The sequence below is a fragment of the Cydia strobilella genome, chromosome 19 (genome assembly GCF_947568885.1).
Source record: "Cydia strobilella chromosome 19, ilCydStro3.1, whole genome shotgun sequence".
Lineage (NCBI taxonomy): Eukaryota > Metazoa > Arthropoda > Insecta > Lepidoptera > Tortricidae > Cydia > Cydia strobilella.
In genome coordinates, this window is record NC_086059.1 from 7,573,535 (window position 1) to 7,599,496 (window position 25,962).

Sequence of the window (25,962 nt, forward strand, 5' to 3'; positions counted from 1 at the left end):
GCATTGTATATCTTGGGTCCCATCGTGTGTAGACATTTTCTCGATTTGGCAAGCCGTGTTCGAGGAGGTCGCAGTTCGTCGCACCTCCGGCTATTCGCCCCTCGCGTGTCACCGCGTATAGGAAAGTGCGCAAGATTACGTCGCACGTACTTTGCCACCTCGAGAATGTATACACACGGTAATATGAGTATTTTAGTGGCTTTAAATAGCTCTTGAGCCGGATGGTCCCATGGGACCCCTGATATACAACGGATCGCGCGTTTCTGCATAAGAAATGGTCTCATTCGGTCAGCGGCATCCCCCCACAGGTCAACACCATATGTAAGTAAGGAATGGGCGTAGCCAAAATAGGCCTTCCTGACATTGGCCGGGTCGAGACTAGGTCGCAGTTTACCTAGTGCGAAGCAGGCAGACGACAGGCGGTCACATAACCAGTCTATGTGTGGACTCCATGATATATTGCTATCTATAACAAGACCGAGGTATTTTACTTGATAGACCTGTCGGACGACATATCAGCCCTTTATTGCCCACTGCCGAGCATAGGCCTCTCTTCCAGTACGCCACTTGTCCCGGTCCTGAGGGCCTACCGCGAACCACGTTCGACGTGTTGCCTCGCTGTCGCACGTGTAAATTCGTACGTAAGTGTGACAGGGAGGCAACACGTCGAACGTGGTACGCGGTAGGCCGTCTGAGCTAATCTCATCCAGAAGTGAGCCGCAATCTTCCGGATGTCGTCCACCCAACGAGTCATTTGCCATACGATAGATAAAATAATAACAGTTTCACTGACCTCTCAATTACACAAAAATGCTGTCTATCATTTAACGTTTACTAGGTGCAAAAACAAGGTGTTGGTGTAAATGTGGATTACTGAGTTTTCGCTAACAGTATAATACAGGATGAGGTGAGAATGTAATTTGTCTTAATTTGTCTTGTTCCGTTGCCTGGGAGGAAGACTTTTTGGCTTGTCCTTGAATTATTTATGTCTCGACTTCGCTTCACTGAATTGTATTGTTGTTTTATTTCTCACAATGTAAATTTATGGTTGGCAAGTTTATGGATGCTTGAAGTATCACAATATTTAGCAAGATATGTTGACTTTAACAAGGCTAGGTATGTGGCCATGTGGATTTCTAATTATTTTGAAATGGCTAAGCCGTTCTCTTGAATTAACGCATAGCTTGCACGTCTAACTTCGTAAAAAAGACAGATTGGCACAACTTGACATGCATATGCGCGAGAATAATCTGCTAGCCGTACAGGAGTTGTGTCTTTGTATATGTAATGTTATGAAGATTGTTATGGGATTATCAGATTGGTGAGAAGTCTTTTACATTAAGGGATTAAATTAAGTAAATAAAATCTGCTTTAGAATCTCCCAAAAATCCTATCAAAACCTTACTCCAGTCCTCTTTGTATTGTTACGCTTGACTCAGTCAAAAGACTAACCTCAACTATGAGCTAACTCAATATGTTGACTCAAACAAAGGATTTGTACTCGCATGATGGCTTAAACCTTTTGAATGGCTTTTGTCAAAGTACAGTTTTCTGATCCGTGCAGTATCGAAAAATATAGTAGTTTTGCGTTTTGCTTTAGTTTTACATCCGTCGGTCTGCCTGTCTGTCCATCCGCCGCGTGGCTTAATGCAGTGATCATTAGTACTAGAAAGCTGCTTGGCATGGGTATATTAATCAATTTCCACGAAAAAGTGGTAAAATAAAAATTAGAAGAAAACATTCGGGTGCCTCCCATCCAAGAAAATCATTCTACACGTTCAATGAAAACTATTTTGAACATAATCATAGTGGTTGTCGCAACAAGCCTTCTCTACTAAGGAAACATAATTATAGTAGCCTATGGACCCAGCAGTTGCGTAAAGAAAAACTAAACTAATCATCCGTGTCTTGTTACGACGTATCCAATATCTATCACGCAAGTAACGAATGGGTTCCTAATTGAATTATTTGGAGTTTTCTTTTCGTAAAAGCCTAGATGCCAATTCACAAAACTATCCAGCGCTGCAATGAACCGACCAGTTTACCTTTTATATCCATACTTCTTACGAATCTTTTGGATTGTGCTATTTTATGTGCTACGCTGAATGTGTGATAGGTGAATGTAGTTCTTGAATATTTATATTTAGAAATATTCTCAGAGCTCATCCAGCGTTCGAGCATAGCACTAATAAATGTGATTTCTGATTACGCGTACCTACAGTAAAACCTCGAGTCGAACTCTCAATTATCCAAACGCTGACTTAGTTTATCCGAACTATTTTCTGGTGTTTTATATTTTAACGTTAATTAGTACGTCAAATTTTAATATACTGTACTGTTTTTGTACAAGAAGATGTTGTAATTATTCGATCTTGTCCCAAAAACCCCACATTACGATTATCAGAACGATAATAAGAACTATTCTCGGTCCTAATTAGTTCGTATAATCAAGGTTCTACTGTACTATGAATGATCTTCGCGTTGATATTTGCATAATGGCGCCTCAGGTGAATGATCATTAAATTTGCGCTCTTTAAGCGTTTGGAATAAATAACCGAGTACACACAGCATACATACAGGCATACAGGCTTCAATCGAAAAAGGCTTATTGTACATTAGAGTTTCGGCGAACTTTCTATCTTTTGAAGGAGTAGGTAAGTGTTTTAACGGCAGGGCCAGATTTAACTGTCAGTTAAGCTTATTATTACCCCTGATTGCCAGAGGGGCTGCTGTTGAAAAAACGGTGGAGCGCGACGCAAATTGCCTTTTTTCTACCGGCACTTGTGTGGGAATCAGTGCCATCTGACAGATACTTTTTTTTTAACTGTTTTTATTCGTTTATTCTTTTTTCATATTTTATTGCTGTTAGAAGCATACACTCTTCAGCAGTTATCATTTGATAAGATTAAAATTATTCCCCATTTATATAAAACATTTGAAATAAAATTTAGATGACAGGAAATTCATAAAGTTAACAAATGTAAAAAAAAACATTGACACTCATATGTCAAAGCATTCTAACCGTTTGTGGGTGGGTAGACCAAATAAAACTCGCAGCACGCCAGTTATTCTGAGTAGATGACATATGCAACTGTATACCAAAATACTCATAACGGGAAATAGCCCGTTTTTCATCGTTTTTATAAAATGAAATATTTAAATGAAAACAGGAAATTAATAATTAATTAATTATTTATATAATTTTTTTTAACTAGCGTACTATCCGCCCTTTCCACCATGGATAGAATAGAATAGAATAGAATAGAATAGAATAGAATGAATTTTATAAACATAAACTTATTTATAATTTACAAGCGAACACGCGAACGTCGTCCACATGGCAAAACATTAAATACGAAAAGGAGGAAAAGTAGCAAGAAAAATCCAGTTCTCCATCCCTATATATTTAAGTAGCCCAATTGTTGTGTTTTTAGGGTTCCTTACCCAAAGGGTAAAAACGGGACCCTATTACTAATCGTGATTATCACCCATTTTTTGACAGCTTGAATCATGAAAACAACCTAACTTCACTGTGATTACTTACTTAATAAAGGAATGCAGGAGAAAACCAATAACAGTCCATTATACGACTGTCATCTGATATTTGACTGTTGAATAAGTATATAAGGGGAAGTTTGAAGGTTAGCACCGGTAACGGAGAAGATAAGGTTAGCGTGGTATGGACATGTAATGAGGAGGGATGAATGTCACGTAGGCAAAACAATGTTAGGGATGAATGCTGATGGACGGAGAGCGGATGGTAGACCCAAAAAACGATGGATGGATTGTGTGAAAGAGGATATGAGAAAGAAAGGAGTGTGTTGAGGTGACCAAAGATAGAGGAGAATGGAAGAGAAAAACATGTGCCGACCCCACATAATGTGGGATAAGGGCAGGAAGAAGAGTCCTTAAAAAGATGAGACTTTTTACATTTCAAGATTTTAAGGGTAACATTTTGATTACAAAACTAGAAAAAAATGATTTTTTATCGTTTTTCTCCTTGCTTCGTATATATGTATATTATTTGATTACTTATTGGGCTGGCAAATAATTATCAAACCAATTTAAATGAGTTCTAGGTAAACATATTTAGTTCAAAGATATTGACTGAAACAAATTGATCATAAATGGGTTTAAGTAATAGTAAAGTTAAAATATGTAAAGTACGTAACGTAGATTATTAATTCACCATTAAAATTTAATTATATTGACTTAAACAGCATTTTTTCTGTTTTATTGAACGCTCACATCATTTTATTAAATAGCCATGTGACGATAAAGAACAAAAAATGTATAAGGTCCTTAACAACTAAATCTAACCATGTAATGGTAAGACACTTAGAGGTTATTTATGACCCAAACAAAACTCGCTATGTAACATATTTATGAAAGTTTTTTTTTCTTCATATTATTAAAATAAAAATATGTTTCATGTTATTTCTTAATGTATGTTAAAATGCAAATACTTTTGTCATAAAAATATTGATTTATTTATGTCCAACAATTATCGAAATTATCAGTTTTTTGTGTCTCCTGTAAAGTAGGTTAAAACACATGGCGACTTTTGTACGCGCAGCGACGAAAAGGTAATCACGGTCTATATCTCGCGGTCAATATAAGTCTAGTGGAACCACTAGCTATATTATCCAGATACCTAAAGCTCAGCCCTACGTTCCGATACCATCTGGATTTTTACACATTCCCTCTATTTGCGAAGCTCTCGGGTGCGGCATAATTGTTATTTTATCGGCGGCAATTTTTCATACGTACCTATCTCCGAGAGTAGTGCCGCGACTAATAGCTTTCGTTTGCTTTGTGTTTATAGATAACGACCGTTTTGTGTATCTATGCGAGTTATTTCAACGTGGGGATAATAGACTCATTTCTTCGTTATTAGAAGAGAGACAGAGACAGAGAGAGAAGAAGAGTTAAATCATTATTAATTTATTTCCGGTTACTTTCGTCCTCCTGTCATTTTATTAGTATGTGTTGTATTGTACCTATTATATGATTCAAAATGGATTTTTATCTTACCCGCTCGTAAAGGCCCTCTTTATTCTTAAAAAAACTGATGAGTAAGTTGCATTTTATCAGCAAGAGTGGCAAAGTAATCTGATGCTAATTTTGAGTTTTATTCCTTAAGTTGGGTGGTAGAAATGACTGTATGTATGAAGTTTGCTTAACCCTCGTGTCTTGAGTCCCTGCGGTTATAGGCTCAAAGTACTAAGGGTGCCTGACCAACTGGCGCCCACAATGTCTGCGGCCCATGGGCCGGCTGCCGGGGGCGTACGCAGTCGAATGCTGATAGTGATCCTGCGGCGCTCCTCTAAAAGGCGGAATCGGCATTCGTTGGTGGTTTTAGATGGTAGTAGACCTACCACTGGTTAGTCCGTCATCGCTCCTGGCTCCCCCGGGCCAGGTAGCATGCATAAACGCATTTTCCCAACGTTAAAAAAATCGTGTGTTGAAATTCTCGCAACGCTCAATATTCCACTTTTCGGATCATTCACTACGCTCGTGGTTCGTGCTTTAACTTTGGAATCTTTTGCTGATATTATTGGCACGAGGAGTTAAACAGTAACTTTGCCCCCTTGTAAAACAACAAACAAATAACAATTTCGGGTTCTGGTCTGTCTGGTCTCTAAATCCAGTAGGGACGGATAACCCATTAGTAAACATGAAAAAGCACTTAAATTAGCAAACTTTGGTAACGTGGTGGTGAAGACACCACTGTTGAAAACTGACAATCATTGATACAAAATGTCCATTGAAACTTAAATAATGTATGCATACATCTACCATCCCTATAAATTTTCCCCCTTATTCATAAAACTTTACGGGCCTGATTTAGTTAAATTATGTTTTATCCCTTTCTTACAAATACATAAGTCAAAATGGCCGAGTGGATAAGGCATGAGAGGGGGTGGCGACGGGAAGCGGACCGGGGGGTAACGGCCAACTTGAAGCGAACGGGTAGTACTCATAGTTTACTTAAATAGCCTTAGAACACTAGCACATACACCTAGTATATTAGAACAATGTAGACTTCCATTGTTTCCTCAATAACATTTGTTATCTATTGACAGAATAAATAGATTGCTTTGTGCTGTGCAGTATTGTATAAAATAAATAAGGACAGATATTAATGGTCTCTCCAAAGGAAGCAAAACGAGAGTTTTCAATGAAACCCGAATTTATCCGCTATAGTTCGGTGTACTTAATAAATTACAAGTTTTACTAAAGTTTTACAAGTATAAAAATATTCTAGTTTACGTTCCTATTTTAAAATTATACATTTTCAATTCAATTATTTATTTCAGGCAAATGCCCATATAATTTGTTAGTAATACAATTAAATTAATCTCAATATGCTAATGTAAGTAAATACACATTAAATTACAAATAAAAATATACATCACATTTAACTATTTACATACTGAAGACTGCCACATTCCAAACACTACCGCTGTACATGCAATAGCATCCAGTGGTGTTGGAACGGGCAGTCTAGCCTCTCGGCCAGCACACGCAACAGACTGTTTGAGCTACCGCGCAACCGCCGCATCAGTGAGGCAGTACGCTTACGCATTATGCCCTTTATGCACATTTTGCCGATACATTTTAACTATGGTATTTTTTTTTTTTTAATTATTTTTTTGGTATTAATTGGATCTTAATTAAGTTTTATCAAAACACTGCGGTCATAATACAACTATTGTACCAACTCTTACCAAAAATTTAACGTGGGAGCGGTCAACCCCGATAAATCAAAATATTTTTTCATTCACTTAACATATTCATTGCAAACGTGTACGTAGCGCTACTCTCGTAGCCGATCCCAGCGTTTTCCCGCTTGGTCGAGGAAAGCGACTACGAACAGAGAACTGGTGTATTCCCAGTTGTCCCCTCTGGGTACAGATTGGAATAGGCGCTGCAAACAAATCATTCCCAGTTGTCCCCGCCTCGTGTATGGCAGCGGTCACGGAGCGGGTTCCTGGCACTCAATATGATGAATAAGAACTCCACGTAATGTCACATTATAGTTCTACTTTCAAAAACCTAGTTGCTCGAGTTATCGGGTTTAACCGCTCACCCCTCGATAAGGTCCTAATAAGATAATAACATTACTATTTCCCTTCCATGTACAACGGATCCCTGAAAACTTGCTAATAGGTCGAGAAAATAGCTTGAGCAAAACTCCTTACTTATTGGGTAAACTTCGACCGATAGTTTATGGAATAAAGATCAGTTTTTGTCTTAGTATTAATGAGTCTTTCAAATGGGAGATGGAAGCAATTATTAGCTTTGTTTTTGCCGGATTTTAGTCGAGGAAATGCAACTAAATATTGATGGAGTTTCACTTGGTCGTTTTGTTTCCAGCAAAATTTATGCGTCGAAAACTTTTGTTCAATGTGAGCCAGCGAAATTTTGATGAGCTCTCTATGCATATTATTTTATTGATGATTACTATTATAAGCGTAAGCGGGTCCGTAATCAACTAATCATGTCTCTAACTATACAGCCGTCCGTCATATGTGTAACATACGTCGTAGTTAAATTTCAGGGTTCCGTACCCAAAGGGTAAAAACGGGACCCCATTACTAAAGACTTCTCTGTCCGTCTGTCTGTCTGTCTGTCACCAGGCTGTATCTCATGAACCGTGATAGCTAGAGATTTGAAATTTTCACAGATGATGTATTTCTGTTGCCGCTATAACAACAAATGCTTTAAGTACGGAACCCTCGGTAGGTGAGTCCTACTCGCACTTGTCCGGTTTTTTCACAAATATTTTATATATTTCTTCGTATTGTATTTTTCCGGAAAACGCAGCAGGAAAAGACCCACATCAAGATGGTCCGACGATCTCGCGGGGAGCCGATGGATGAGAGCAGCGCAAGAACGGTCGTTGTGGAAATCCCTGGTGGAGGCCTATGTCCAGCAGTGGCTGTCTCGGCTGATATGATCATGATGATGATGATGATTGTATTTTTTAAATAAGTCTAACTCTAAGCATTACATTGAAATTGAGATCTCCTGTAACAATATTGTATTTATAAAATTTCAACAGAGTTTCTTCTGAAGCTAAATTCTAGGAAGCCGATTATTGATTTGAAAATATCCATAGAAGTATTTAAAAAAAAACCCGGCCAAGTGCGAGTCGGACTCGCGCACGAAGGGTTCCGTACCATTACGGAAAAAACAGCAAAAAAATCACGTTTGTTGTATGGGAGCCCCATTTAAATATTTATATTATTCTGTTTTTAGTATTTGTTGTTATAGCGGCAACAGAAATACATCATCTGTGAAAATTTCAACTGTCTAGCTATCACGGTCCCGTTTTTACCCTTTGGGTACGGAACCCTAAAAAAACCATATTATGACGATACTCCAGAGTATTATTTTATTACAACCCTGCCTGACGATAGTTTTAAGAAAACTCGCTGTACAACTTTTAATATTTTAAAAACATCGATACATCGCCATCAACATACTTTGTGCAAAGATGATCCTGCTTTCGACATTTGCTCATATTACATACTCGTAAAATTTATATAACCTACAAAAACAACAACTTTTTTTTTTGTTTAGGAGGGGAAAAATGCAATTACGCATACCACTCGGGCACGGGGACGAACCCGAGTGGTTATGTGGGACTCCTTGTTTTGGGCTAATGGGGCCCCAAGTCTACCCACTAAACAACCCCCCCGTCTGCCGCCATTGTGCTGTAGCGGTGGGCTGTAGGAACGCTCGCGCTTTACTTCTACAGCACCACCAGTACCAGTCCGTGTTTGCGGACCGCCGCCTCCGGAGGCCCTTGATGGCCTCGTTTCCTTATGGACCGTACCCAGTACGGTCGCCCTCTCAGGGACCTCGTGTGTGAAGGATGGCAGGCGTCCCCGTGCCTGTCATCCTGAGGTCAACCTACGGAGGCAGGCGGCGGTCATGTGCGACCCGTCTGCGTCGAGCACGCTTGCGGCGCCGTGGGTCGGCCGTTGGGTCGATCTCCCTGGCCCGTTCCGCCATTTCCTTCTGCTGTATTACGTCCTCGCAGAAGGTCTTTACAGCTTGCCACGACCTGTCACTGTCGACCATGGACTTGACCACGGCCGGCAGCGACAGGTCCGGCCCCACTATGGCTATCATGTCAGCCCGCTCTGGCCCCCACACTGGGCACTCTTCCAAGGTGTGTTGTGCGGTATCGACTGCCGCGCCGCATTCGTGGCACTCCTCAGTTGGCTCTCTGCCGGCAATTTTGTGCAGATATCTCCCGAAGCAGCCGTGCCCCGAGAGAATCTGCACGAGCCGGTAGGTGAGAGCGCCGTGTGGTCGTTCCAGCCACTGGAACATGACTGGACGAATCGCCGAAATTGTCCGGACGCCCGCGCTCGGTCGCTCCAGCCGGTTCACCCACTCATCAGTCACCTCGCGAGAGAGCTCTTCACGTTTGGCCTCGATCTCGCGCGGTGCTGGCCAGAAATCACGGGCCCGCCCCTCCTCACGCCAGAAGAAAACTGACGCAAGTGCTCTCGCGTCCAAATCCCACGGCAAAGATCCAGCCAGCACGCATGCAGCCTCGCCCGAAATTGTACTGTAACCCCGTATTGCCCGTATTGCCATCACCCGTTGCGCTTGACGCAGTTGGGTGACGTTCTTATTATTAAGGCCATCGGCCCACACTGGGGCTCCGTATAGGGCTATAGAGCGTACGACTCCCGAGTACAGACGCCGGCACGAACTTCTCGGGCCCCCTATATTCGGGAGCAGGCGCCCGAGTGCACCAGCTGCACCCAGCAGCTTCGGAGTCAGCCGCTCGAAGTGGGCCCGAAACGACCAACGGCTGTCTAGGGTGATGCCCAGATACCGCATCGTTGATTGGAGGGCAATTCGGACACCCCCCACGATTATGTGAGCTCCGGGCTGGGGCGCCCTCCTGGGCCCATGGAAGCAGATAGCCTCCGACTTGTTCAAGGCGACCTCTAAACCTAGCCGTCTTATTTTCCCTACTGTATGGGCTACGGCCGCCGTGGCGAGAATAGCGGCATCTCTATATGTTTTCCCCCGCGCCGTGACAAGGGTGTCGTCCGCGTAACACACTAGGTTGACCCCACGCAGAAGGGCTCCCCGTAACACCCAATCATATCCGATGTTCCACAGGAGTGGTCCCAACACCGACCCCTGTGGAACACCACACACCATTTCCCGACGCCCCCACTCATACTGCCTGGGGAAGGCCACGAACCGCCGTAGCAGGTAGGCCTTCACTATTCGGCTAAGATGGTGGGGCACTTGGTGGTATAACAGCGCCATATTTATGCAATCCCAGGGGAGAGTGTTAAAGGCGTTGGCAATGTCTAACGACACTGCCAAGACGACCTCACCCTGGGACACAGCATCCTCTGCCAGTTTCTTCACCCGCAAGATCGCGTGGACTGTAGAGCGACCCCTGCGGAATCCGCACTGGCAATCAGCCAGGTCCGGCCCTTCCGTCATTAAGTGCTTGATGAGACGGTTCGCAATAATCCGTTCAAAGAGCTTGCCAACCTCATCCAGCAACACGATGGGCCGGTAGGCCGACGGTGATTCCGCAGGACGACCCTCTTTCCTCAACAGAACCAATCGACCAATCTTCCAGGAGTCAGGAAAGCGACCTTGCTCGAGACATGCACTGAAAAACCGACGTAACCTTGGCTCAAGGGCCTCCATGGCTAAGACCCAGGCTCGACCTGGGATCCCATCCAATCCAGGTGCTGTATTTTTGGCCCGTAGCCTCAGAACCGCTGCTCCCAGCTACTACTACTACTACTAATTTAACCCATCGCAAGAAAATGGATATCTAATAACGCAAATATTCCATTATTTGTAGCCACGCAATCTATCATGATACTGTACTAATTTCTATTACATACCGAAACAACAAATCACCCAGCAGGCCTGCAGGGCTGATTGTATAAATTTAGTTGATTACGTGTATCGAATAAGGGATTAATAACCCCCGTTACTAAGAGAACACTCGTAAACTACGAGAATGATGGGAAATACGGACTAAATGTAATTTTATCGTGTATAATCAGTCGATTTTGTGCCTTCTGGAAACTAAATAGAGTTAGGTTTCTACTTCATTTATCGTGTGTATTTTGTTAAGTCCGGGTATCGATATTAATATATTTATTTTATTTATTTTAAAATTTAATTAAGGCAACAAGGCCCATATTACATATACCTTATAGACTAACATACATATAAATTTCATAAACTAAAAAACTGAACACTATTTTGGCGACAGAACGGCGTGGCTCTAACAGGAATATTAGGGTGGTAACGTACAGTCGCCATCAGATATATCTGAGCAGACAACGTGTTCACAATATCTGAACACGCACTCTAACGCCCTGACAATAGAGGCGTGTTCAGATATTGTGAGCGCCTCGGCCGCTCCGATATATCTGATGGCGACTGTACCATATTTTTTATCAAGCAGAAACGTCTGAGAACGATGCTACGAATATTAAGCTTAGAAACAAATTAAAAGTGGAAAAATTCACCGTCTTGGGTGGGACTTGAACCCACGACCACTGGATCGCTAGCCCGGTGCTCTGTCATCTGAGCTACTAAGACTTTACCCAATACAGCGAATATTTCCTCCATATATGAGCCTTAGGGAGGCCGTAACCATCCATCTCTCACATAATTACCTTCCATTATCTGTAGGGTAATTCAGGTTCACGGAGTATAGTCAATAAACTATTATGCTTGTGTTTTGTTAGGTATAGTCGACGTTAATTACATGTCAAAAGTCACGCACATGTGGACTACCACCTAAAGTTATAAATAACTATACATCTTTGGATACATGTTTAGTGTAGCACTATAAGTATGTACAGATTAATGTCACGAAATAATTTTCGCAACCATAGAGATGAGTTTATCTTTAACAACCCTTTGCTTGGGACGTAGAATTACGTAGAAGTCGTTAAACTGCCCTCCTCTACCTTACGTACGTAATTGGGTGAGTTGTACGTCTGTCGCGCCAAGCGCCAAGCGCCAAGCGCGATGTAAGTTGGTAAGTGGTATCAACCAGGTTCTACTTTGTCATGTGGCAACACTGACAGATAGAATGACAGTTCTCATGGCGGGGAAAAGCACGATGGCGCCATTAGAGAAAAGATGGAGGTACGTGCATGAGGTGTTGGACGGCGCGGGGTGTACTGAGTCGGTACACGGTGCGCCTTCACGCTCTAACGAGAGCCTGCCCAGGTGAGTGTTTATACACTTATTTATGCGTATATAATCGACATCCTAGCTACATGGGAGTGGAACAAGGGGTTAACCAACGGTCCTTGGTTAACGTAGTTTCACTAAGGTGCAGTCCAATCTCGACATTGGACTGGGAAGCCCGGGGCTTCCCTGAGTGTGTATCGGAAGCACACAGGCAGGCATGTAGTACGGTCGGTTATGAGTTGGAGTATAAGGGCCGGATCTAGGGGGCAGGCATATGGAGGATCCCGTGGGGGCACCGCCCCCACGTCCAGGTGGTGTGCAGGACACCAGGGTACTAGATGGTAGTACCTAGTCTGGAGGCGAACCGAATCGTACGGGAGAGTCACTCTGGATAGGCCAGTAGACTGCACTCTCATATTGATACAGATGTGCGATGCCAACTCGGAAGTAAATGTACTTGTACATGTAACAGTGTGGTCGTGGGTCGACCCCTTCTCCTACTCTCATGTAGCATGCTTGTTCTGCAACCTGAAAGGACATGCTAGCAGTGACTGTCGCAAATACAATACAGTTGAAGCTCGGCAGAAGCAAGTAACGGGAAGGTGTCTACACTGCCTACGACGCAATCATAAGGCATCATCCTGCAAGCGCAAGATTGCTTGCTTCCGCTGTAAAGGAGACCACCTGCTTATATTCTGTCCCAATCCGGCCTCAGATGGTCCTCACGACATAATGGAGAAACTCTCTTTAAAATCCTTGTGTGCTACCTCTAACAAACATACCTTTTTGCAGACCGCAGTGGCAACTCTTCAAAACCCTCTAACTAAGAAAAGTATCAAAGGCAGAGTCTTCATAGACTGCGGTAGTCAGCGGAGTTACATTACTCTGGCAGCTGCAAAAAGGTTAGGCCTGCCTACCCTCCAGGAAGACCTTCTACTCATTTTCACTTTTGGAGCTTCTGAACCTCTGCAGACGTTAACCCCCGGAACAACAGTCAACATCCAGACGAAACGTGATGTCACTAAGCAGTTTACTGTAAACGTCGTACCAAGAATTACAGACAGTGTTCCGGTGACGTCCTTCAAGCATCCCGGAGTCGACATTGTTGCTGATGATGATACAGTTGGAGAGGTTGTTGATGTACTCATCGGGAATGACTACTTTGGCTCTATCCTCACAGGAAGAAAGATCCAGGTGTCAGAAGACTTTTGTTTATTGGATACGGACTTTGGATGGGTGCCCTCAGGAAAGCTTACTACTGGAGAAAGAAGCGAAGTCCTCTCAGTGGTCACATACTGTCAATGTCACACTCCTAACTGCCCATATTTCAGTGAGCCAGATCTGCCTTTAAGAAACATAGACGTAAGGTTCTTATGGTCATTAGAGAACCTAGGGATTACGGACTCTCCAAAAGCTACAAGACAGGAAGAAGCAGTTCGTCACTTCAATGAGACCGTGCAATATGAGGAAGGCCGGTACTTAGTCAAATGGCCCTGGATTGAGTACCCACCAGATTTGCCATCAAATTTTGGATTGGCCTTAGGTCGATTGAAGAGTAACCTGAAAAGACTGGACCTGCATTTAATCAAGGAGTATGACGTGATCCTGAAGGAACAGCTGGACCTAGGAATTATAGAAGTCGTTACTAGAGGGTCAGACTTGAACGCAGACCACCCAATTCACTACCTCGCCCACCATATGGTGAAACAAGATGGCGGCGGCAAGGGGAGGATAGTATACGATGCTAGTGCCAAAACTACTGGACAGAAAAGCCTCAATGAGTGCCTTTACAGCGGACCTTCTATGTTAGAAGACCTAACGGCGTTACTTTTGAAGTTCCGAACTAAGAGGTATGGCATACTGGCTGATGTAGAAAAGGCGTTTCTACAAGTAGCACTTCAAGAGGATGATCGCGATGTCACAAGGTTCCTCTGGTTAAAGGACACAACCAAGGAAGCAACGGAGGATAACTTACTGTATCTGAGGTTCTGCAGGGTACCTTTTGGAGTTGTCGCGAGTCCATTCTTACTGACAGCAACGATCCGACACTACATAAGCCAGTCAAACAAGGCCTTGCTGAAACAAGTCGCTGACAAATGCTATGTGGATAACTTAGTGACTGGAGCTGATAGCCTGCAGGAGGCTAAACAGATCTATGAGCAAACCAGAACAGTGTTTGAACAGCTGTCTATGAATATGAGAGACTGGATCTCAAACAACCAGAGCCTTATGGACAAGATACCAGAACATCATAGGTCAGTCAAACATGGACAGGTCAAAGTGCTCGGACTTATGTGGAATATCGAAGAAGATACGCTGAAACTGAATTTGACTGAGGACCACTTCAGTACAGATCCTCCGATAGACACAAAGAGGAAAGTTCTTCGGGCTCTAGCACGTGTGTATGACCCATGTGGTTTTGTATGCCCACTCATGTTGTCAATGAAGCTGATCTTCCAGAATATCTGTGAAAAGAAATGCAAATGGGATACAGAACTACCTACGGAGATGACACAGTCTGTGAAGAATGTCATGGAAAGTCTGAAATCCATAGTGAACACAGAGTTGCCGAGGTACATCGGAACAGATGTCTCAATGAGTGAGCTTAAGTACCACTTGCACTGCTTCACAGATGCCTCCAAAGACGCATATGCTGCCATTGTCTACCTTAAAGTGATTGAAGATGGACAAGGAAAATCAGTCTCCCTTTTGATGGCAAAATCACACGTGTCACAGACCAAAGACAAGGATGAATTGAAAATTCCTAAATTAGAACTTCTAGGATTTCTGATTGGAAGCAGACTCCTGAAATATGTAAGGAACCATCTTGATCTTGACATCGAGAAAGAATATTTGTGGTCAGATAGTTTGGTTGTGCTTAGTTGGATGAGGTCAAACAAACTGCTCCCACCCTTTGTTGCCAACAGGGTAAACGAAATAAAGCGTGACCATCCCAACACAGAGATGTTCTATGTCCACACAAAGGCAAATCCTGCTGATGTTGCCACACGTCCAGAACTGTTTGAAGAGAAAAGGCAACTTTGGTTTAACGGACCAGAGTTTCTTGCCAAGGAAGAATCATGCTGGCCCCAAAATAGACTCTATGAGGCACATCAGAACCTTCTTTCTGTTGGGGAGGTCCTGGGTGACGACCCAGGTGAGCCGACACAGGAAGTACCCATTGGTGATGACGCTGACCAGAGTGAGGCCCTAGAGCAAGGAAGTCCCAGTGATCCCGTTGAACCAATGGAAACCCAGGATTTAAGTATACCTACAGAGAGTGGTGAATATCCTACTGATGGAAGCATGGAACTTGACAATCCTGACTATCACAAAGAAGGAGACATCCAGCAGCAGACGATTGTTTCCAAAATAGTGTCCGAGATAAGGGATCTGCAAAGAAAGCACTTCCAAGAAGAACTAGATGGTAAAAGAACACATTTAGCACGAAATCTAGATCTCTTTGTCGATGTGGACGGCCTTCTTAGGTGCCGCGGGCGTATGGCGAACACCACCTGGAGCTATGACATGAAGTATCCGATACTACTGCCAAAAAATTCAGAGTTCACTGACAGAATCATAAAGGAGACGCATGAGAGTAACTACCACGTCGGTGCTCCACATACATTGAGTATCATCAGGGAGCGGTATTGGATACCCCAAGGGAAAGCCCAGGTGATGAAGGTGTTAAAGCGATGTACCCAGTGTGTCAAACACGGCGGCGGTCCGTATCGTTTACCAGGCACACCGGCGCTGCCTCCAGAACGAGTAAATTACAACAGACCCTTCACTTACACTGGTATTGACTATCTAGGACCACTATTTGTGAGTACCCAGACTGGCAAAGAGAAGCGATGGGTAGCCTTATTCACGTGTTTGACAGTAAGAGCGATACACCTTGAGATCGTGAAGGACCTTTCGGCTGAAGAATGTCTCCTGGCCTTGCGACGATTTATAGCTGCTAGAAACAAGCCACAACGGATGTATTCAGATAATGCGACTTGTTTTAAGTTAGTCGCTGAAATGGTACAACAGCCATACTGCGTTAAGAATGACATCCAGTGGAAATTTATATGTCAACTAGCACCGTGGCATGGAGGGTTTTACGAGCGGCTTGTGGCCTTGGTGAAGCATTGCCTTAAAAGAACTCTAGAAAAACACCTTCTCAATGATACCAGGTTACTGACGGTGATGAAGGAAGTGGAAACGGTACTGAATTCAAGACCGCTGACACGAGTCGGAACAGAAGTGGAACATGTTCTCTGCCCGGCTGATTTCATAAGCCTAGGACAATGTTTGACTATGAGACCATCTGCCGCAGATATTCCTACTTGTAACACTGCTACAAAGAGCGACCTGTTTGAGAGCTGGAAGAGAGGATGCAATATCCTAGAGGAATTTAAGAGAATGTTCGTCAAGCAGTACCTTGCTAGTCTGAGAGAGAGGTACAACAACTCGCCCAAGCAACCTAGAGTTAAATCTCATCGATCACCACAAGTAGGCGACCTTGTACAGGTTAAATCGGATCTCAAGAACAGAAACCTCTGGAAAGTGGGGAAGATCCACGAGCTGATCAGAGGAAGTGATGGTGAATGTAGAGTAGCGAGGGTCAAGGTTGACGATTCTACTTTAACGCGTTCCATTGGCCATCTCTACCCGCTGGAGGTAGATGACGAGACGCCTGAGGTAGAACCTGTAGAGGGAGGCTTGCCTGAGATTGAAGAGGACAGCGGGGAGTTGGAAGTTCCAACCAGCGTGGATGCTCACGTACCTGTGCTCGATGAACAACCGGAGATCGACGCGGATCATCTGGCTGGATGTGATATGACCAGTCACAATGAAGTCCCACCACCAGAGGAGCAGCCAGAGGAAAGAGGCAATGGGAGAAGCAAGCGGATCGCAGCCATTCGTGCCAGGGATAAAATCCTGGAGTGGACGCGACACCTGCTCGCCTTGCTGCAGTAACCTTCATTGTTGTCGGGAGTGTCGCGCCAAGCGCCAAGCGCCAAGCGCGATGTAAGTTGGTAAGTGGTATCAACCAGGTTCTACTTTGTCATGTGGCAACACTGACAGATAGAATGACAGTTCTCATGGCGGGGAAAAGCACGATGGCGCCATTAGAGAAAAGATGGAGGTACGTGCATGAGGTGTTGGACGGCGCGGGGTGTACTGAGTCGGTACACGGTGCGCCTTCACGCTCTAACGAGAGCCTGCCCAGGTGAGTGTTTATACACTTATTTATGCGTATATAATCGACATCCTAGCTACATGGGAGTGGAACAAGGGGTTAACCAACGGTCCTTGGTTAACGTAGTTTCACTAAGGTGCAGTCCAATCTCGACATTGGACTGGGAAGCCCGGGGCTTCCCTGAGTGTGTATCGGAAGCACACAGGCAGGCATGTAGTACGGTCGGTTATGAGTTGGAGTATAAGGGCCGGATCTAGGGGGCAGGCATATGGAGGATCCCGTGGGGGCACCGCCCCCACGTCCAGGTGGTGTGCAGGACACCAGGGTACTAGATGGTAGTACCTAGTCTGGAGGCGAACCGAATCGTACGGGAGAGTCACTCTGGATAGGCCAGTAGACTGCACTCTCATATTGATACAGATGTGCGATGCCAACTCGGAAGTAAATGTACTTGTACATGTAACAGTGTGGTCGTGGGTCGACCCCTTCTCCTACTCTCATGTAGCATGGTGTTATGTGTATTCATGATGATATGTTTTGTTGCCCAGAGCAATCTATACCCAATTGGATTCAGGCACTTGTATTATGCATAGCTGGGTATAGAAGGCGCGACAACGTCAGTTCGCAAATTTTCAATTGAAATAAATTATTACGAACATTAGTCGATAGACTATTTAATTGGCTACAAGTTTGCATTCAAGAAATTTAAATTTTATAGGTTTGACATTATTGTGCTTTTAGAAAAGCATAAAATTTAGCTGATAGTGTCCACCCTATAGGACAGTATTAACCAGGGGGTGTTCTAGAGTTAACCAAGTTGTACAGATTTAATTACAAATTTAAATGTTTTCAATTATTTAAAAATAATAAGCCCCACAAATTTAAGAACGCAGTTTCCATTAATTACAAAGATATATAATACTAAAAAAATATAAGAAAATATTTTTACTTATACATTAATAATAATAATAATAAATCCGTTTATTAAAAGACAACATAGGTCTGTGGACCTGACCATTACAATGTAAAAAATCATAATTAAAATTAAATAAATTAAATTAAATTAAAACAGAACCGCAATTTTAAAGAATATTTGAACGTTACTGACATTTATAAAATCATTAAAATATGAAGTATAATATATATATACATATATATATATACATATATAAAATAATAATAATTTATACATGAGGCCAAAACATTTATAAAAATTTTGGGGCGACGTTTGAGGGATAGGGGCTGCGACCCCCGTTCCGGCTCTTACCTGGTCCAGCAAATATCGCTGGCCGTGCAACGCGGCAATGCCGCTAGCATTTTTGGCACGTTTGGACCAGGTGACAGTCGGAACGGGACATAGGCCTTTTATATACCTACCTATACATTGCCTGATAATTTCATAGTTGTATTATATAATATATTATGATCTATTTTATTGTGAAATGAAAACATTTAACATCTAGTTATCCTATTAAATTAATTAATCCATTTATACATTATCCTCAAAATGTAATATTTTGTAACATGGTGATTAACCGTAAAAATTACAAGTTTCTAACATATGATAAGTCGAATTACTATGTAAGTCATTATCATGGTAGTAACATCTGTTTATTTATTGTAACTAGTTTCCATAAGTATATGTATAAGTTTTGCTACGATTGCAGCTTATTTTTCATCAAAAATAACATTTATATTACGTTTTAATATGACTACCCATGGCTAAATGTTCAACATCAGATTTTGGTTAAATGATCGACACCCCCCTCCCGACGCGGTTTTGAAAATTTCTGAAGGTTCTGAGACTTGAAGAACACATCTAAGCAGTTAAAAAATTAAGGTTTTTCTAAAACTTCTTACCTTTATTTCCCAAATTTTTTTTACGAAATATTGAAATTCTTGTCTCACTCGTCCGTAGATGGAGCGAGCAAGCGGTTAACTGGGGAGTAGGGCAGGCAAGTGCTTAAGGTATCTAATGCCTTTAGTTGCACCAAGCGGAAACGTCGCGTTCGCCAAATATTCGCTTGGCTATTTGTGTACTAGTGGCTAACTGATGAACACCCGACCCACATACAAAATTGCAACCCCTATTAGGGGATGAAATCTGGGGTAAAAAGTGTTCCATGTTCTTTTCTAGGCTATAAACTATCTGTATACCAAATTTCATCAAAACATATTTTACTATTTTTGTGAGACGAGCAAATATCCAAAAAATAATTTATTCAAACTCACTTAAATTACTAGAAAGATTTGAAATGCTTAAAAGGTAACTCCTCCTATACATAAAATTTCCATACCGTTAAATGTACGTCACGTCAACGCAAATTTTGTCTAAATTCACTTGCTTTTATGTAAATACATAGGTACTTACTTTAATTAGTCGTGGGCAAGAACGTAAACATTTTATTAGATTTTTATCTTGCACTTATGCGCGTGAGAGGCCCCATGATACGTCTCAACTGTCTCAAGGTCGTAACAAAAGATAAGATGAAAACCTTATCATTCTTATCAAATTATTAAAACATAATCGGCCTCCAGATGATGCAATTACTTAAGGTTGCTTTGCTTAGATTAGTTTTCTGGCTACGTTCCAGCTTCAGAAATTAATGCACCTACATAAATATCTTGTGTCACTTACCTAACGGTATCTTTTAATACTTCTGGAACCGACTTTTTTATGATATAGGATACAAACGAGCAGTCGAGTCGAGTCGCCCACGTTCTAGCGTTTAAAAATCGTCAGCACAGAAATGGGCTTCTTAGCATTTGCAGAATTATAAGAAGAGTAGGTTTAGATAAGTGAGCTACAGAAATTTGAATCTAAATGTTAAATCCAAAAAAAATCTAAAGGTTGGAAAATTTCATAGACAGGGAACTTTCGTTTTGGAAATTTTAAATTTCGTATCCTATAAAAAACTATAAAAGTTTTGCAATTTTGGAAACTTTCCGACGGCACATCAATTCAGTAATGTGAGACTCAAGATTGCCACTGCTACAAGTATGTTTTTTGCTTGCTGTTCTTAATATCTTAACGAAGAAAATGACATTTTGTTATAATATGTCTGATTATGGAACTCTTGAGACGTGAGTCCGATTCGTATTTGGCCAATTCCACCCATTCGACCTCGGTAGGGACTCCATTCCACAGTTGTAGCGTTCGTGGAATGAAATTATCACTAGAAAAGTAGGTATAGTCTGCATCTTTTCAAATGATTTTATCGCTGACGCTAATCTGTTAAACAAAAGCCTTTGTTCCTTTTGTGCGTGCAAGTGCCCATTGTTGGTGAGCGCGTGACCATTGTGTTTTAGTGAGTGGCGTGCGCTCACCAACAATGGGCACGCGCACGCACAAAAGGAACAAAGGCTTTTGTTTAACAGATTAGGGTCAGCGATAAAATCATTTGAGAAGATGCAGACTATACAACTTTGTAACCCAATATCGAAATATCTCTAAAGATGTACATGTACAGTAATTAAGCCCTTCAGTTTCCTTTAAATTTCGAAATTTAATACTTGGCACACTGCGATGTTCTGCAATGAATTTACCAATTTATCGATAGACTGGTGGCACATGAATGCTTAAATTTCATTTTTTATTGTTCATCTAGCTTTGCCAATTTTTCACATGTAAAACGAGCTAACGATTGGATATCAAATATATAAATATAACAACTATGAAATTTTATTTATTTATACAAGGAATTCCAACAGCTATGAAATATTAGTTTAACTTTTTAAATAACAATACAGAGCCAATTAAAGGAACTGGCAAATAGAAACTGAATATAATAATATGTTATGTTATGTATGTTATGTGTTATGTTACGTGTATTATGTTATGTTATGTTATATTTGAAGTTAGTTATAAATATGAATTTCTTTATTTTTAATTTGATAGGCATAGCATTAAAGAGAGTCCGGGAAACTGGAATCGTTGGGACTATTAAAATTTGCAAAAATGTAACAAAGATATTGGTCATATGAGTAAGATGCCTATTATAAAATAAAATAAAATAAAATAAAAATAGCCATTTATTTCAACCTCAAATTAAATTTTTTACATTTCTTGTCAAGTTTTAGGAAAAGAAAAACAAAACATGTCAATAAGGTCTATATCCCGGTCAATATAAGTCTAGTGAAACTAACCGTGAATCATTCAAAACTCTAAAACATGTCAAATTCTTAATTTAAACATAATATTTAATAATAAAGTTCTTTGTCGTATATGTTATTTGGTATTTTTTATGGCATCGGTCGACTTGCCTCCCGGCATAGGCCTCCCCTAAGACCTTCCATTCCTCTCTGTTGGTTGCTCTTCTTGTCCATGTTGGTCCAGCGATAGCTCTTATGTCATCTTCCCATCTGCGGTAAGGCCTGCCTCTTTTCCGTTTCCCATCTTTGGGGTACCAAGTTGTAACAATTTTTGACCATTTCTGTCCTGGTTCTCTCAGCATGTGCCCAGTCCATTTCCATTTAAGGTTACTTGTTACATAGGATACATCCATTAGTTTTGTGTTATTTCTTATGGTGCTTAGTCTTATTTTGTCTTTCTTCTTTATGTTGAGAATACTTCTCTCTATGTTGTGTTGGCACACTTCTAAGGATTTCCTATTCTTTTGCGTTAAGGCCCATGTTTGGCAACCATAGGTCACACTAGGGAGGATGCAAGAGTTAAACAGTTTACTTTTGCATTTTAGTGGGATATCTGGATTTTTCATAATCTCTTTCCATGACCAGTATTTTTTCCATGCAATACACACTCTGTTTTCTGTTTCTTTGTCATTCTGGTGTTCTGGGGAAATTATTTGTCCTAGATATGTGTATTAATTTACATATTCTACTGTGTTGTTGTTTATTGATAGCTCAATTTTTTGTCCGTTTGTCATAAGTTTAGTTTTTTCTGTGTTGATTTCTAGTCCCACTTTTCTGCTTTCATAAGAAAGTTGTTGTAACATTTCTTGCAAATCATCTGTGCTTTCCGAGAGCAGTATGAGATCATCGGCAAACCGCAAGTGGCTCAGCAACATTCCGTCTATTTTTAGACCATATTCGTTCCAGTTCAAGTTTCTGAATACTTGTTCTAAAGTTGCTGAGAACAATTTAGGTGATAGTGGGTCTCCTTGTCTCACTCCTTTCTTCAGTTTGAATTTCTCACCTACTGTTTCTAGTTTTATTTTAGCTGTTATGCAGAAGTATATATTGCTGATTATTCTTATGTAATTATTCTGGACGTTTTGCATTTTCAGCGCTTCCCATATATAGTTGTGGAGCAAAGAGTCGAAAGCTTTGCTGTAGTCTATAAAAGCTAGGTAGTACTGCTTACCATACTCATTGCTCTTTTCTATTATTTGTTTAATGGTATGAATCTGGTCTATTATAGCAAAGCCTTTCCTGAAGCCTGCTTGCTCCTTCGGTTGGTTTTCATCTAGCACTTTCTCTATGCGTTGTAGTATGATTTTGGAAAATATCTTGTATAGGTTTGACATAAGACTGATGGGCCTATAGTTGCCAATGTCGTTTCTGTCGCCTTTTTTGTGTAGCAGGATGATAGAAGAGGTAGTCCATTGTTTAGGTATTACTTCTTTTTGAAGGATCTCATTGAATAACTTGATGATACTTTTAAGTGACGCTGGGAGTGTGCATTCTAGAAGTTCGTTAGAGATTTTATCTTCGCCAGTTGCTTTTCCGTTTTTTTGAGTTGACACTGCTCTTATAACTTCACTTTCTTCAATTGGTGGTATTATCTCCTCGTCGAGCTGGTATAGTGACTTTGAGTTTGGAGGGATAGTGTCTTCGCAGTCATATAGTTCTTTATAGAATTGGGTGGCAGCTTTTGAGATATTCTTGCGTTTTGTTTCTAATTTTTTGGTTCTTCTGTTTCTCATGCTCGGTATCCAGCTACTATGTTCCTGCATTTCCTTCATTGCTTTTGCTATCCCTCCTGTTTTTTCCAAGTGATGTTTGAATGTTTCAGATTGTGTCTGCTTTTTGTAGTTTCTGATGCTGAGGTTGATTTGTTTGCTTAGCTGTGCTATTGCAGCCCTATTATTTTTTCTGTCTTCCAGAAGCAATTTTCGTTCATTAATAAGATTTCTTGCGTGGGGTCCAATTTTGTCTTTCTGTTTATACGCAATGCTTATTTGTTTGTTAATTTGTTGCAATCCATATTCTAATTTATTATATTTTTCTTGCAGGCTTTGTTGTTGTTCTATGTTTTCAAGGGAAGCTTTCAAGTCATGGATTATGTTTTCTGGGAGCGTTTGTGGGACTGGGACATGTTTTTGACCAGTTATTTTATTTCTTCTACTTTCTTTTGGGCAGTTGGAATGTATTTTTCCTTGTAACATTCTGTGGTTGGTATTGAAGTTGAGTTGGTTGATAACATTTATGTCCAAAAACCACTTGGGTTTATTGGTTAATATAAAATCAATTTCGTTTCTTATGGAGCCATTTGGTGATGCATAATATACTTACCGTAAAATCAGGTAACTTTTGTCCACAACTTACAACTATGGTCAAAATTCGAGTTCCAGTAAAATATGTGTAAGTATTTTTTTTTAAATTATATTGAGTATATAATATAGAAAGAGCATTAGTATATCTGAGCTCCAAAATAAATGTAACTAGTACAAATCATAAAGGCTCGTAAACAATCAACGTTAAAAACTGGAACATGGTACTTAAGGACTATAGTTACCTGATTTTACGGTACCACATTATTTTGAATTATAAATCAGACAAACAAGAAGCAGCAGCCAAGATTGATCGATTTAAACACACAAGAATATTGTCAGTAACTAGTATTAGAAAGCATCAATATATTTGCGTATCCATAACTAACTGTACGGCAATATTTGTCTAAACGTCCCATTTCACGCCCTAGCGCCCAATATTCACAAACACCTAAATCAACGAACACTGCCCGCTTCGGTTGTAGCTGTAAATTTTAGACACTTCTATCTATAGACTACTTCCTATAAACTCCTCATAATGAAAGATACATTATTGTAAATACTAACTACAGTAAAGAACCCCTCGAGCGGCAAAGCAATATTTTATATTTTCGCGCCGTACGGCGCGCAGCCGCAATGCGGCGTGTTTTCCATATTAAAAATAGCGGCCCGCCGCACGCGCGGTTGTCAGACAGCATCCCATTCGAGGTAGCTTGCCGCCCGAGGGGCTAAGGTACCTATGCCTTGCACTATTCAGTATCACACAACCTTTTAGACAACATCAAGGCTTTATAAGTATACTTGCAACCAAGTACCATCAACGTAAGGGCACTACAACAACTTAGATCGAAGTAACGTAAAACAATAGGCTTGAAATTAAATAGTTATGCTGCAAGTAGCACAACTCGTTATCGAATACAATGTTTTTACACCAATCCAATCATTCTTTTTCTACTTTTATGATTTTAAATAATATATTTACAACTAGAATTATACTTTTACGTATTTGGTCTCACTTGAATCTAATTTTGACATTAATAATTTAAATGCATCTCGTTCGCATTTATATTTTAGTGCAAGTTACTTTAATAAAATTTTAAACATGAGATTTTTATAGATCCAACTGAAATGAGCGGTCGAGCTCTCATAATAAATATTTCTGTGAGCACTATATTGCAAATGATCACGAATTGCTTTAAATGATGTGTCTAGCCGGTAAGCGGTCTACGCTTTCACCTTACTCAAACTAAGTCGCGTCTCTCGGGCTTCGGGATAAGTGGGGATATTACACGGGTGAAATATTTCGTGTTTTTCGTTATGTTTATATATTTGACCCGACTGGCGGGGTTAGATTACGTCACCGCAAAGTATCGGTAATTGTCACCCTGGGATGGAACTGTTTTATTAATCATCGTTGGAAGGGGATGATGACATTAAAACCACACCTCATGTCCAGATGGGACCTAAATGAAGCCGACCGGCCACAGACGTCGCTGGCGGTTGCATAACTTAACTAGGTATATTTTGTCACTTTCATTTCAGAAATAAAATAAAACACTTCTTTTTAATACGTCCTATATAATTAAATAATTATACATAACGTAGCGTAGCGGAGGTATACTAAATTCAGCGAACAAATTTAGCCCCAAGAGAATATAAAAATTGTTCAAAGACGTTTCTAAGGTGCATTAGGGTAACTTCTAATTTTGAAAATTGCTAATATTTACAGTATCTACTAAACTAGACGCACTTTCTATTGTAGAAACAGTCAGCAAGATGCCATGATAACTTGATAAGCTTTGCAGTAGCGAAAGTGTCGCTAATGTATGAAGATTTAGTAGATATTAACCAATTTTAAAATTACCCTATGTTTGAAGTTACCCCGCTGCACCTTAAATATTTACTGCCGTATAAATTATGAATAGGTACCAAGTATAAAAGAGGATGAGTATAATGGATGTGAAAAATATATGCAACGAGAATACATGTTAACAAGGATTGTTTCACCACTAGTCACACAAATTGGTTACGAACATTGCATTGCCAGTAAATATCAACTGAAATCATCGTCGGAATATTCAGTCGGTGAAAAATAAACTTTGA

At 40.9% G+C, this 25,962-nt stretch overlaps 1 protein-coding gene across 1 annotated transcript; it reads left to right on the forward strand.

Annotated features, from left to right (window-relative positions):
- The first annotated feature begins 12,735 nt into the window (after positions 1-12,735).
- On the forward strand, positions 12,736-17,919 carry LOC134749838 (uncharacterized). The gene is made up of 2 exons (XM_063684837.1): positions 12,736-12,937; positions 13,012-17,919. The coding sequence occupies exons 1-2, from the start codon at positions 12,935-12,937 to the stop codon at positions 17,182-17,184; spliced, it is 4,176 nt and encodes a 1,391-aa protein (XP_063540907.1). The 5' UTR covers positions 12,736-12,934; the 3' UTR covers positions 17,185-17,919.
- The last annotated feature ends 8,043 nt before the right edge of the window (positions 17,920-25,962 follow it).